Source organism: Mustela nivalis (assembly GCF_964662115.1).
Source record: "Mustela nivalis genome assembly, chromosome: 1".
NCBI classification, from domain to species: Eukaryota; Metazoa; Chordata; class Mammalia; order Carnivora; family Mustelidae; genus Mustela; species Mustela nivalis.
The window spans coordinates 8,762,611-8,777,359 of record NC_139020.1 but is presented as its reverse complement, the minus strand read 5'-3'; the positions used below and the strand labels follow the sequence as shown (position 1 = coordinate 8,777,359).

At 48.9% G+C, this 14,749-nt stretch overlaps 1 protein-coding gene across 14 annotated transcripts in view; it reads left to right on the top strand.

Annotated features, from left to right (window-relative positions):
* Positions 1-14,749, top strand: part of DOP1B (DOP1 leucine zipper like protein B) — a 109,431-nt gene that overhangs the window by 37,897 nt on the left and 56,785 nt on the right. For all 14 annotated transcript variants that reach the window (XR_014309398.1, XR_014309399.1, XR_014309400.1 and 11 more), the window contains 6 exons: positions 3,279-3,468; positions 6,901-6,999; positions 7,550-7,673; positions 9,333-9,442; positions 9,704-9,818; positions 13,591-13,711. Coding sequence is in view for 9 of the 14 variants with exons in the window: in XM_082722651.1 (XP_082578777.1) it covers positions 3,279-3,468; positions 6,901-6,999; positions 7,550-7,673; positions 9,333-9,442; positions 9,704-9,818; positions 13,591-13,711 (759 nt within the window). In the remaining 5 variants the exon portion in view is untranslated. The remainder of the gene's footprint in view (positions 1-3,278; positions 3,469-6,900; positions 7,000-7,549; positions 7,674-9,332; positions 9,443-9,703; positions 9,819-13,590; positions 13,712-14,749) is intronic.

Sequence of the window (14,749 nt, the reverse complement as noted above, 5' to 3'; positions counted from 1 at the left end):
CCCCAGGGACATTTGGCATCTTTCTTTGGGCTGTTACCAGGGGGTAGAAAAGGTGCTGCTGGCATTTAGCACTAAGATTCCCTGCAGTGACGTGATTGTCCCTATGATGATGGCTTATCTGGCTTCCAAGTCCATCCTGTCCGGGTTGAGAAAACCTGAATTAAATAGTTGAAATAGTTGAAACATACATATGTATCTTTAAGATGATTTATTTTAGAGAGAGAGAGAGCACACGGACGTTCAAGGGAGCAGGGGGAGAGGCAGAGGGAGAAAGAGAATCTCAAGCAGACACCCGCTGAGCACGGAGCCCAGCATAGGCCTGGATCTCAGGACCCTGAGATCGTGACCTGAGGCGAAATCAAGAGTCAGATGTTTAACTGACTGAGCCATGCAGGCACCTAGAAACATATTTAGTGACCTTTCTTTTGGTCGATCCAGACAGCATGAGCTCTGCTGGCTCTAGAATTTTTTTGCCCCTCTGGGCACGGACCTGACCTGTGTTGGGACAAGATGCTGTTGTCAATGTTGAGCTCATTTGGACACTCATGCCCAAAGCTCTGTTTTAGCTCTTTGTCCAGTGACCGTTTGGCTTTCCAGGACTGTCCACCAGGCAAGTGGCTACAGGGCCGGAGTTGGGTTCATGGCAAGCAGTCCGTGTCCCTTGCTGTCTGTTGACTAGAGGAGAGCGTGTCGGTGTCTGAGGAAGCTGGTGTTCGCAGGAGGCTGGAGCCCGCCAGCCAGGGTGGGACAGGATGGATGGAAACAGGAGGGGTTTGGAGGTTGCTGGTTGATTCTGAATAGGAAAGATTCAAGCCCTGGGCTCTGCTAGTTTTGGAATCTCGGAGCTTCACATCTGAGATGGTAAGAGTAATTCTTAGTTAATCGTTACTTGACTCATCCGGGTTATCTTCTCTCCACTGTGCTCTCCATAGCCGAGTCTAGTCACAGTTGCCCTTTTGTGAACCACAGCATCATTCAGGCTTTAATATCAATTTGTTTTAGGATAAAATGAGACTCAAGCTGCATTTTTTAAATAAAGAAAACTAGCCGGTGCGCTCTGAATATTGAAGAAGGGATAGCTGAGGTGGCTGTTCCCAGATTTCTTGTCTGTGGAACAGCTCGTGGCACCAGTGCTCCATGGAACTGACTTTGGGAATACACTGTTCTGAGCAAAGGGAGACGTGATATTAGTGCGTTCATTGTCATGTTTGCAGTGGGTTTTATCTAAGCATCAGTCTTCCCTTGAGAGGGATCCTGGAGAGAGGGAAGCACTCCTGGGGGCCTTCTCAGTTAATCTCCTTCTGTGGGAATCTGCCTAGCCTGGGGACATCCTGTCTGCCCAGGGGACAGTGACCCACGGCCCCACCTTCTACACCTCCGCTGTTTCCAGAGCTGGGTGCGACAAGCTGTATTTGTTTGCTCAGCCTCAGTAGGAGAGCAGTGGGTATCTTTAGCCACTAAACCCTTCTGTGTGTGTTTCCTAAACATTTGGCTGTTAACTCATGCCTCTTCAGTTTTGTTTTGTTTTTTTTTCTGTAAAGATGATACTGTGCATCATTTGCACAGTAAAATTCAAGTATTTTATGAGACAAAGAAGTTTAGACTAGTTCTAAAGAGAACAAAATTCGCTGTTAATGTAAAAAGGTAGGGGCGCCTGGGTGGTTTAGTCAGTTAAGTGCCTTACTCTTGATTTCAACTTAGGTCATGATCTCAGGGTCATGAGATCGAGCCCTGCATTGGGCTCCATGCTCAATGGGGAGTCTGCTTGAGGTTCTCTCTCTCTCCCTGGGTGGCTCCATTGGTTAAGTGGCTGCCTTCAGCTCAGGTCATGACCCTAGGGTCCTAGGATCAAGTCCCCCATTGGGCTCCTTGCTCAGCAGGGAGCCTGCTTCTCCCTGATTGTGCTCTCTCTGGCAAAAATTTTAAATAAATAAAAATAAATCAATCTTTAAAAAAAAATGATAGTAGATAATTTTTTTGTATGAAAAATCTTTGTATACCCTGGACCGATAATTGAAAAGTAAGCCGGACATGATTTGAGTCCTAATAAAGGGGAAAGGGTGGCATTCACTTCACAATGTTTTTGCACACCAGCTGCGTGTCCGCCAATCACCTGGAGTAAGGACTCATCAGCAGACAGCGCAGACCCGCTGGCCATGGCAGGCGGTGGGGCCCGAGCACTGACTGTTTGCCTGTGCGGAGTTTTACACAAGCCCCTCTGGTCCTGCTCAGAACGTCTTCCCCTCACTTCTGTATCTCACAGCCGACAGCTAACATGCACACAGTACACTCGTCCTAGGGACCAATGCCAGGAAGCAGACACAGGGTTTGGACGACAGAGGCCTTACTCCAGGAACCCGGGGAGCCCAGTGCGTCACACTGGCCTGTTCCTTCTGTGATGTTTGTGTGTCTTTGCAGAGAGGAGATGTGAGGGACGAAACTCTTTTGGAATGGAGTTCGTCCTCATTCAGTGAAAGCCCTTTCTGGGGGTTTGCTTCTGCTGTTTTACTGACAGGAGCTATCATTGGCCTGGTAAAGCCATTTTCCTTATTAACAGGGAAGGTGCCCTCGTCAGCTGCACACAGGCCACGGGGCGGGGGTGGGGTTGCAGGGAGGGGGGGCCTGGCCTTGGTCAGTATCTGTGGAAAGAACAAGCCCGGATCTGCTGATGACGCTGCTTCTCTTAAGGGATGGACGTGAAGTTGCTGATGGCAGGTCAAGGGAGAGAGACCCACATAGAGACCCGGATAGAGATAAGGGACAAAGAAACGTCAAGCATCAGCAGAACTTCCCAGAGTGGAAGTCAACATAGGGGTGTGCTGTGGGCAGAGTGACAGGCTTTACGGAACTTGTGTCGGATGGGGGGCCCAGGCGAATGTTGTCCCCCGTGCTTGTGAAGTCACATGTCCCCAGCTGTGCTCAGGTGGGGGGAACTTTATTATCCTGGGTCTCCAGTCAGTCGCACCAACCCCTTGGGGCATCCCCTCCTCTGAGCCCCGCAGATCCACAGCGAGGCCGTGGAGAGCGATGGATCTCTCTGTGCCGCGGGGACACGACCAGCCGGATGCTTCCCGTGGGCTGCGAAGCTGAACCTCTCGGGGCCACGTTGGTTTTAGCAAACTCCATTTCAGTGACTGCCAGCAGGTGGACAGAACAGAAAGGCGAGAGATGGCAGCCACTCAGAATGAGGAGGAAATGGGCTTTCACAGCGGGGGGAGAGCCGAGCGAGCGGTGGCTGCTGGGACCAAGCCCTTACAGTCGGTATCTCTTGTCCACAGAACAGACGCTCTGCTCCTGAGGCTGTCCCTGGTGGTCGGCAAAGAGGTGTTTTACGCTGCCCTTTGGGGGAGCGTCCTGGTGAGCCCAGCCATCCGCCTTCCCGCCTCGCTCTTTGTGGTGGGCCACATCAGCAGGGACTCGCCGGGCAAGGAGCAGAAGTACATGCTGGGGACGGATTACCAGCTCACGGTGGGTGCTTTGCTCCTTACGGGGACGGCTTCCTCGTGCACAGGCTGTCAGCTGGGGCTGCAAAGGGGCATCAGTGGAGAGCAGCAGGGAAATAGAGGTGTTCCAGGCATCAGAGTATGTGCGCTTAGCTGCCAAGCAAGACGAGGCGTCCGTACGCAGGACTGGGGTGTTTGTTTTTCACATATGCGTTAACAATTTACGTATACAGATACATGTTTGCCCCTAAAGAGGCCCCTTCTGGAGGCCCCGCCAGTACGGTTAGCTATAAGCAGTGCCCCAGGGGCCTCGCAGAGTCTGCTGCTTTAGCTAGAACCTTGCTTCCTCCGTGGCCTCTGTCACCCAGCCCACCGTCTGCTCATCTCGTTCCCTGCTCCCCCGGTCACCGTCTCTCAGTGCTGCTCCAGCTCTTGTCCTCTCCTCTCTCAAATCTAGATTGTCAGGGTGCTTCCGGTGCCCATCCTCAGGCCCTTTGGAGGGCTGCTTGCTTCCCTGGCAAGGCCGACCCTTCTCATGACCCTGCTGGATCTTTCTCTTCTCCCCAAACTTCCGTGTCCTGTGTGTCTAATGGCCTGCAGTCTTTCGCCACCTAGTGGTAAACCCTAACAGCTTGTGTCTCTCCATTTTCACGGCCTTTCTTCCTTCAGTTTCAGAGGCTTGCTTGGACTTTGCCATAATTTTCCGACAGGCTCCTCCCCAACCCGTCCTCTGCTAAAGCAAAGCTTCGCTCCTATCTACACTGTGCTTGAAAGATATCTGGATTCCTCTTGCCTACAGATAAAGTCCAAACTTGAGAGTATTTTTTTCAAATTATTTCTATTCACATATAAGGTATTGTTTGCCCCAGGGGTACAGGTCTGTGAATCATCAGGCTTATGCATTTGCACAGCACTCACCATAGCACATGCCCTCCCCAATGTCTCTAACCCAACCACCCTCTATTTTAAGTCCACTCCCAACCTACCCATGCGTTGACCTCCCTTCAGGCCTTCTGCCCCCCTGAATGGACTGCCCAGGCGCGCCTGTAGGTCTGTGAGGCCACCTTGCTCCTTGCACTCACCCCCCATCTCCTCTCCACCATCTCCACACACATCTTCCCTGTCCTTCGAGCTCAGCCTTCTCAGAGTTTTGTTGTTTCCCCCAGTTGAAAGATCTTTCCCTCCCCTCTTCAGAATTCTCATAGCTTTTTATTAGCATTTTTCTTACGGCTCTTCTGTATCCTGTGTCTCTACACTTGGAAAAGACACAAAATGTGTATTGAATTGGTTTGGAATCCATTTAACAGAATGTCTTTGGAGTTTCAGGTTAGCCAGAAGTTCTTTTTGGAACTGAAAGACATTCCTTTCTAGGATCATGGAAGTTGAGGTCTTAGAATCTCACCCTCTGGTCCAAGCCCCTCCAGGTCTCAGCTGGAACAGGCCTCAGCTGCGAGGCCCACAGCTAACCGACTCTCCGGTGTCGCACTGGCCATTTCCAGCCTCCTTGGGGGCTTCTGGGTATCACCGAAAACTGGCCCGCGTAGGAGGCAGGCCGGGAGAGACCAAGGAGAGAGGCCGGCCGCTCCAGATCCATAGGCGGCCAGTCGAATAAGCAAGAGAACTAGAGAGGCTTGTCTTGGGTGGCCACAGGTCCAGTAGAGCTCCACGTCTGTTCTGAAGAAAAGATTCACAGCAGCCGTACTCTCAGTTTTGAAGGGGAAAAAAACATTTTACTGATACTATAAAAAGCTAATTGAAACAGAAGAAAAGGGACATCTGTGCACAGGTGAGGGCAGTAGTAAGCAGTGAAGGAGAGTAAGACAGAGTTCCATCACATTGGGCCCTTCCCGCAGCCGGCCTCTCTAGCTGGGAAAGGCCTGTGGAGACAGCCAGGCCGGAGTCCCGGTGGAGAGGCCCGGGCGGAGCGTCCTCCCCTCAGCTGCGACTTCCAACTGACCATCCCGTAGGGCAGATGACAGGGGTCTGAAGTTAAACAGTTACTCACCTCCGTACAGTTTGGAGCGAGCTGTATTCCTGTTGTCATGCCTTTACATCTTCAAGGAGCCTGGGCTGGGTGTGTTTGCCTCCCCTTCGGGATTCCATTCTGGGGGAGCGCCCCGGCCTGGAGCAGGAGGGGAGGGAAAGCAAATTTCACAGCTCTTGCCATCCAGACCAGAAGGGCTCGTTCTGACTGGGAGGCCCGCGGATGTCCACTAACCAGGATCCCGGGTCACCTATGCGGTATGAGTCTCAAACACATTTTTTGACCTACCTGTGTATGTGCAGGTCAGGGTGGCTGGTTATGCAGGACAAATCCCAGTGATGAAGTTCTAGAACCTAGGTGAGGTTCGGTGGGCTGAGGTCCGGAGCCGATGACCAAGAAAGAATTCTTGAGACATCTTTGGTGCACAATGGTGGTTTATTAAAGCACGGGGACAGGACCCGTGGGCAGGAAGAGCTGCTGTCCGGGGTTGTGAGGGATGGCAGGATATATATCTTGCGGTTGGGGGAAGGGGAGGGGAAGGGAGGTTTCAACGAGTTTCATATGCTAAAGAGGGCCTACAGGTGCCCTGATACCGGAGGCCTTGAGGCTTGATCAGTGTTGTCTTTAGGCCAGCCATTAACATCAAGATAGTTGGGAGATTCTTGGTGGATGTCCTAGTAATCAATCCACTTCAGTAGTCTTTGTTAGTGAGATTTAGGTTTAGAAGAGATTTATCTATATTTACATTCCCTTATACCTCACCTTTGTCCTTCAGTTTTGTTTATGGTGGGGAAGGTGACCTTAGGGTTTGAGGAACTCAGCTATTTGCCTCTGGCTATTGATTTATAAACCAGGGGAGACTCTGATCTTGTAGGATTGTGAGTTCTGCAAGTTCGCTATTTGTTTCTTGCTTATGGCCGTCGGGGTGCCAGAGGAATGTCAAACACATTACCGAGGGGAGCGGGTGGAGAGGGGGTGCAAAGTTCCAGCTTTTGCTTGGTCTTCGGCCAGCCTCCTGCTCCCTCATCACCAGAAACCTCCGTCCATACAATTCCACACCCACCTGCCAAATCTTAAAAGTCTACCTAGTGGCCTTAACTGGGCTCAGTAACGTATATCGCGCAGGTGTTCTCAACACCACATCTCTGTCGCAAGGCTATGTCCCTTGGGAACTTGAGCGGGCAGGGCAAACAGAGTGCACATTCCAGGATCTGGGAGGGGGTGAGGCGCCGCCAGCTCCACAGGACAAGTAGTCTTGTCCATGACCTCTCCAGCACGAGTTGCCCCCCAGGGTCTAGGGCTGGGACCCTCATTTCCCACACTGACGCCTGACTGTTCAGTTCCTGGCTTCCCACAGTGGTTTCAAGGTTCCCGGTAGAAGTTACTCTCATTTCTGTGACTGTAAGCGGTAGCCTGCCAAGCACTGCTAAATGTCTGGGGAGTGAAATGTTCATGCTGTCTTATCGTTTACAGGTAAAGTCTCTGTGTGCCTCACTGTTGGACTCAAATGTCCTGGTGCAAAGAAATAACCTGGAAATTGTTCTGTTCTTCTTTCCATTTTATACCTGTCTGGTAAGTCACCTGTGTTCTTCCGCGGGAGTCCCTGGTGTTTCCTGAGGACATGGGGCAGGTGGGTTGGACCTCAGAGCCACTTTGTGATCACCATTTGCTTTCAGCCAAAACAATTTTTCAGTCCTTGTTCCTTTCTGTGAGGAGGATGTTTCCATAGCAAAAACTGCATGGCTTCTGGCCGTGGGCATTGCAAAGGTCCAACTCCTTCTGAGAACTTTCTTTTTTTTTTTTTTTTTTTTTTTTTTTTTTAAAGATTTTATTTATTTGACAGAGAGAGATCACAAGTAGGTAGAGAGGCAGGCAGAGAGAGAGAGAGGAGGAAGCAGGCTCCCTGCTGAGCAGAGAGCCCGATGTGGGACTCGATCCCAGGACCCTGAGATCATGACCTGAGCCGAAGGCAGCGGCTTAACCCACTGAGCCACCCAGGCGCCCCTGAGAACTTTCTTTTTAAGATAAAGCTTTGTAGACTGGTAAGGGGGACCGCGTGTCCAAAAGCCAGTACTCTGTTCCATCATCCCTTTGCAGTAAAGTGTTCTCTGTCCTCCAACAGGATTCCAGTGAGAGAGCCATTCCCCTGCTCAGATCGGACCTCGTGCAGATCCTGTCAGCGGCCACCCAGACCCTACTGAGGAGAGACATGTCTCTGAACAGAAGACTTTATGCGTGGTTACTAGGTCCTGAGCAGTATCCAATAAGTGAAAGTCAAAGTTAACATGAAACCTTTTAGTGCTGATTTTTGGAACAAGTTTCAATCTTGGTGATAACGTTTCTGAATCATAAGATATGGAAAGATAACACGCTGATTAAATAGGGCCTGGTCGGCTGAGTTCTGCCTGCACTGTAGCTTGGCTTATGTTACAGGTATTACACTTAAAAACAGGGACGTAAGTAAGTGGGGTATCTATTGAAGATTGAACATTGAATCCCATTTTAAGAAGCTTGAAATACCACACCAAAAAAAAAAATTGTAGCTAAACCTTATTCAAGTAGAAGCCTGTTGCTGTGAAAAAGTCTCATGGGTTTGGGGGTGTGAGAGAAGACCCACAAATGTTACAGATTTTGTGTAAAAGGAGGTTTGGCCTGGATGGGAATGTCTGTGGCATTGACGTCAAGTTTTGGAAAACATTTGGATGACTTAAGGGGAGAGCTTGAGAACCCAGGCTTCTATTTCTGCAGACAGCCTGTAAACTTGTAGAATAAGAGCCCCTGACTGTTGGTTGGAAGTCTTCATAGGGACAAGAGTCCAGGAAACCACAGGGCTAGGAGGCGAGCACTTTCTGAATTTTATAAATTCCCACGTTCATGTTCCTGAGCAGAAGTGGTATACAAAGCGACCATGAAAGGACTCCATAGCTTTTTTTCTTTTTAAAGAGGAGTTTTGGGTTCACATCTAACCTAAGAGGAAGGTACAGAGAGTTCCCAGCTTCCCCCAGGTTCTCCCTCCCCCCACCAGGGCGGCACATTTGTCATAGTCGATGAAGCAGCGCTGGCACGTCATCACCCAGACTCTGGTTTCCATCAGGGCTCGCTCTTGCTGGTGTGCTTTCTGTGGGTGTAGACAGATGTGCGAGGGCGTGTGTCCACCAGGACAGCATCCACACAAAGTAGTCTTACTGCCCTAGAAAATCTTCTGCTTCACCAAGTTTATAACCCTCAACATGGGGGTCTTCTCACACCAGAGTCAGAAAGTTCCCTCTCCCCTTTCTTTCCTCTTTTCTCCCTAGATACAGAACTTTCAGAACCCATTGCATAGAAGTTTATAAAGGATTTCAAGAAGAATATTTACAGGCTTTTTAAGCATTTTTATCAAAAGGATGATTTTACTAAATGATCAGCTCTGTTCTGGTTGACCTTGACTTGCTGTGTATGGAGAGGACCCAGGATCCAAGTCCAGTGCTGAGTCTAGCCTGTTAGCCTCAGCCTCAGAGCCCACGCTCTCTCCTTATACCATGAGTTGCCCTCCCTTGGTCTTTACCCAAAGCTCAAAATAAGGGCATATATGTGAGAACAGCTTGGTTTCACATACTGTCATACAGACGCTGGTTTTAAAAACTGATCCTCATGCCTTTAGATCTTTGTAATCAGACAATCAAAGACACCGAGGGTGAATTCTCGGGACAAACTAAATTGATGCCTGTTGAAGTGGAGTCCTTAGCACCCCCACATTTTTCTCAAAAGAAGAAAATGTGACTTAGTCTTGCCAGATTGGAATTTAGTTTTCTGTTGGAGGAATTCTATTTTTAAAAATGCTGGAACATGAGACCTTCGCGCAGGGTTATGTACTTTAAAATTTTAGATCTTGTTAACAGCTCATGATCCTTGTTCTTTTATAGGTTCAGATATTAAAGGAAATACCATTGTGCCAGAATCCGAGCTCTCAAATTCTTACGAAGACCAGTCCTCGTATTTTTTTGAAAGATATTCCAAGGATCTTTTAGTTGAGGTAAGGGAGCCTTTCGGCAAAGTAGATCCCGGTCTAGAACATTCCTGGTCCTGATTCCTCTGTGAATTGATGGGCAGGACCTCAGAGCAGACATGGGGCATGTCCTGGATCCACGGTGGGGAACCCTTTTCTGTGCTCATTCCGCGCTGCGTGACTGGTTTTCTCTCGATCCCAGAGTTTTTACAAGTAGAACAACCAGTAATGTCAAACTGTGCTGTGTACAATATCCTGATCTGTGGCTTTAAAAACAAAACAAAACAGGGTCTAGCTGAAATACTGCACCAGAAGTTCTCAGACGCCGACGTAGAGGAACGTCACCACGCGTACCTGAAGCCGTTCCGAGTCCTCGTCAGTCTGCTCGACAAGCCAGAAATAGGTAACGTGCGAAGCGCGGTCACCGTCATGAGCCCGATGTGGATTGCCTGTGCGAGACACATCAGCATGTTATTTTGAGTGTGAGTCCATCAGAACTTCCAAATCTTGAAGTACTTCAGCCCGGTTATGTGCTCAGTGGCCACTTACGAGTTTTGCACAATAACATGAGCACTTCTGTTAGAGAAGTCCTTTGAGCTCCTGCTATGCACATTTTGGCGTGTGCGAACAGAGCATATACTGTACTGACTTCGCGAGAATGTTCCTTCTGTCAAATATCCGGCTTCAAGTGAGCTTTGATTTTATTTTCAAGGGAGTAGGAGACCCTCCTCCTTCGTTTTGCCTTGTGACCCGGGGCAGGCACTTCTGCCATGTGGGCCTCAGGCTGTTCCTCTGCCAAATGAACAGAGCTGAACTAGACTCCGTTTCCTAAAGGGTCTCCTGATACACACTGTGGTCCTGTGAGCCTCAGCTGAAAAAATGACCTTCTCTCCCTTGCTTAAAGAGTAGAAATTGCTCCGATATCCATTCACAGTAAGATCTTAATATCCAAAGTGCCTGGGTGGCTCAGTCAGGTAGGTGTCTGCCTTCCACTCGAGCCATGATCCGGGGGCCTAGGATCGAGCCCCACAGCGGACTCCCTGCTCAGTGGAGAGCGTGCTTCTCCCTCCTCCCCTTGCTTCCCTCCCCTGCTCATGCTCGTGTGCTCTCTCTCTGCCAAATAAATAAAATCTTTAAAAAAAAAAAATTAAAGATCTTAATATCCAGTCACTTGAACACCATAATGGGTCTCCAGCTTCTCCATAGGATTTTAAGGGGTTTTTGTTATTGTTTTTTGTTTTTTTTTTTAAAGATTTTTATTTATTTATTTGACAGAGAGAGAGAGATCACAAGTAGGCAGAGGCAGGCAGAGAGAGAGAGAGAGAAGCAGGCTCCCCGCTGAGCAGAGAGCCTGATGCGGGACTCGATCCCCGGACCCTGAGATCATGACCTGAGCTGAAGGCAGTGACTTAATCCACTGAGCCACCCAGGCGCCCTGTTATTGTTTGTTTTTAAAGATTTTATTTGAGAGAGCAAGAGAGCACAGGTGTGGGGAGGGGCAGAGGGAGAAGGAAAAGCACACGTGGGGCTCCATCCTAGGAACCTGGGATGAGCTGAAGGCAGATGCTTGACTGACCGAGCCACCCAGGAGCCCTGAGATTTCAAGTTTGATGCTGTCGTCTGAGCGCTCAGGATTTGGACACTGCCTGGTCGCTGTTTGCAGAGAACAAGAATCGAGGGCTTTATTGAGGTCCCTTCTCCCTCTGCTCTTGGGGTGGAGGTTGGAGACCATTTATTCATTCAGGGACAGGCATGGAGCATTTGCTGTGTGGCAGGGATGATGCTAGGTTCTAGGGATGCAAGGGGGGGAAAGGCATCCAGTCCAGTTATATGGAAGGGAGACTCTGAGGTCCTCATGTGTTTTTACTGTTGTTAATCATAACAGCTGACATTTTTTGAGCATTTTTTTGTGTGTGAAGTGATTTGTATACATCATTTACATCTCCCTATGTACCTTCTTGCCTCCAACAACCCTGAAGTGGGTTTTCTCACTATTCCTATCTTACAGATGGAAAGACAAAGGTTGAGCAAAGTCAGTGATTTGCCAGAGGCTGCCTAGGAGCTGAGATTAAAATGCAGTCTGTTTGACTCTAGAGCCTAAGCTCTCTGACAGGGCATAGCTGCTTACCTGACTGCACGCAGACCCACCACACCCGAGACGCTCGGTCACGGAACACGGATGACCTTGTATCCCGTGATATCCCGTGACATGTACAGCTCTAGCTGCTCTTGGCCAGACTCAAAGCATGAAGTGTTTGTTTCTCCCAACTCTGGCCTTAAGTGCCCCTGAGCTTGCCCTGTGCCCTTCCCCCTGTCCCTCCCCTCCTCTGCTACCTCAGTCCGCTGGCGATGGCTCTACTTCTTTGTGTGGAGTGACTGCAGCTCAGAAAAATCACGATTTCCACTAAAAAATGAAGTGAGCTTTTTAAGTGTATTGGGAGCTTCCTGCATAACTTGGGGAAATGACCAAATTAAAAATGTAGCCGTATTTTGGAGGCTGAGGGTTTTATGACCCTCAGTGACCGTCAGTGAGCCAAGTGAAGTGTTGCTGCCATCTTGGCTCCAGGTCGGCGTTTCCCGACGGGGATGAATGGCAGCCTTCTGCCCGATCCCGCCGTCTGATTTTCCTGTCTGTTACTTTCCTTGTCCCAGGGAAGACATACTTGGGAGGCAGAGGAGTGGATTATACAGAAGTAGAGCTGAAGGGGCAGGGCGGCCCTTGCTCTGCTACCAGGCGTCCGGCGCTGCCTCATTTTCTCCTTCAGTCACGGAAACAAACTTGCCTTCATTTGTAAAAAGCATTCAGCATCTTCACACTGTAGATAAAATATATGCGGGGCTTTCGGTGAAAAAAGTTTTCTCAGAGGCACATCCTCTGTTTTTGTGAAAAAGAAGCATAAAAGAGTGGATCGATCTGCTGGCTGCTTTTTAACACAGATGCGTTGACAGAGCTTTCATTTCCTCTGAATCGATCCAGTTGTCCTCCCTTGATCACATGGGTGAGAGGTCGCTCCCTTCCCTGCCCGGTGGTTGCTATGGACGCAGCAGAATGTCTGGCTGCCTTCCACCTGCCTGATCAGTAGGAATGTTTCCCTAACCTGCAGCTGGTTCTGTTCTTTTGTGCCATTTAGTAAGCTCTCCAGGAGTGGTGGCATTTCTTTTGTGGGATACCAGGTCATGATTAAAAGATTTTGTGGGGAGCACCTAGATGGCTTAGTGGGTTAAAGCCTCTACCTTCAGCTCAGGTCATGATCTCAGGGTCCTGGGATCGAGCCCCACAGTGGGGCTCTCCGCTCAGAAGGTAACCTGCTCCCCCCCCTCTCTCTGTCTGCTTGTGATCTTTGTCAAACAAATAAAATTAAAAAAAAAAAAAAAAGATTTTGGAGGGGTACTGGACTGGCTTAGTCAGTGGAGCATGTGACTCCTGATCTCAGGGTCATGAGTTCGAGCCCCAGGCTAGGTGTAGAGATTACTTAAAAAAATAAAATAAAATAGGGGTACCAGGCTAAGTGTCTGACTCTTGGTTTTGGCTCAGGTTGCAATCCCAGGGTCATGAGATTGAGCCCTGCATTGGACTCGTGCTCAACCTGGAGTCTGCTTGGGTTTCTCTCTCTCTCTCTCTCTGTCTGCTCTTCCCACCCCTGTGTTCGCTCACATTCTCTCCAAAATAAATAAATCTTAAAAAAATAAATAAATAAAAATGTAAAAAAATGTTAAAAGAATGTAAAACAGAAAAGTGGTCCTACTCATTGGTATTTATGCTGAGTAGCATCTCTGGTCAAGCAGTTTGTGCACACTTACATACCCTGAGCACATATCCTGGCTCCCCCAGACAGAGTCTGGCTTGGATAAGTTCCTTCGCCTCTCGGTGCCTGTCCCTTATCTGTCATCAGTGCAGCAGTGCAGTCCCTGGTCTTATGGCTATTGGAAGGAGTAAATAAGGTTTAACCGATAGAAAATGCTTAGAACAGTGTCCAGCACGTGGTAAGCACTACAAAAATATTGGCCATTTTCACGGATGGTATTCCCCAGCTAAAGTTGTCGTTGTCAAATGAGTTTCTGAGCATTTTAGACAATGAAATTGTGCAGTTATGCTCTCTCTTCACACCTGTGTCATTTACTGTTGTAAACATGAATTGTTCATCTTTCTCTGACCGTTTTTGTTTTAACTGCAGGCCCTCGAGTGGTTGGGGATTTGTTTCTCGAAGTCATCCGGGCCTTTTATTCTTACTGCGGAGATGCGCTCGGCTCCGATCTTAAACTTAGTTATACCCAGAGTGGAAACTCGCTAGTAAGGTATGGGTTTGCCCCCCAGCTTCATGCTTCTTCCCCACTCCCTTATGGTACGAGTCTCTTGTCCTTGCTGTTTATTAGAAATTATTGGGGCTGAGAACATGGGCACGCAAGGGATCACACCAGCCATGAAGATAACTGATGCTCTTGAGTCTGTCACCATGAATGGCCTGTTTCCTATTGGCTGGCGTCAGAGGCATGTGAGCTAGTCTCTGCCCAGCCTGGGCTGTACAGACCCTATTTACTGGCAGGTGCACAAGCTGTTTAAGGGCAGCTGGATCTGATGTCCCCATGTGGGGATTTAAAAGGGAGGACGGCAGGGCCTGAGAGAAGATTGGGAGGTGGAATCAGGGTCCAGCGGCAGAGGGGACACCCAGCCAGGGGCTCCCTGAGGACATGTGCTGCAGGACCCCGAAGGCAGAGCGTGTGGGGTTCAGGACCTGGCAGGGGTGTTGTCTTGGAACGTGTGGTTTTCTCTCAATCCCGGGTTTTGTTCTTGCTTTGTTTTGTTTGTTTGTTTTTTAAAGATTTTAGTTATTAGACTGGTGGTGGGGTGGGGAGAAAGGGTTGAGGGAAAAGCAAGCTCCCCGTGGAGGAGGGAGCCCTACACGGGACTCAGTCCCAGGACCCCAGGATCATGACCTGAGCCGAAGGCAGACACTCAACTGACTGAGCCACCTGGGTGCCCCTTGCTTTTGTTCCTTTTAAGACAATACAGTCTCTTCCTTTTTACCTTATCCTTGATGTAATTTCCTTCTGCCTGAACTGGCATTGCGTATATTGAAAATATAAATCTATTTGAAGATTTCTCTGGCTTCTCAATTGTGAATGTACCAAGAGTTCTGAGTGTTTGCTTTTTTCTCCTAGAATGTTTGCTCTTTTCTCCTAGAATTATTATTTTTCTGAATGTGAAAGTAATACATGCCATTTGTGGAACATACTGATATTTGAAGGTATCAAGAAAAAAGATATCACCCACAATCCCACTGCCCTTGAGAGAAACACATGAAACATTTTCATTTCTCTGCAGACTTGGAATGC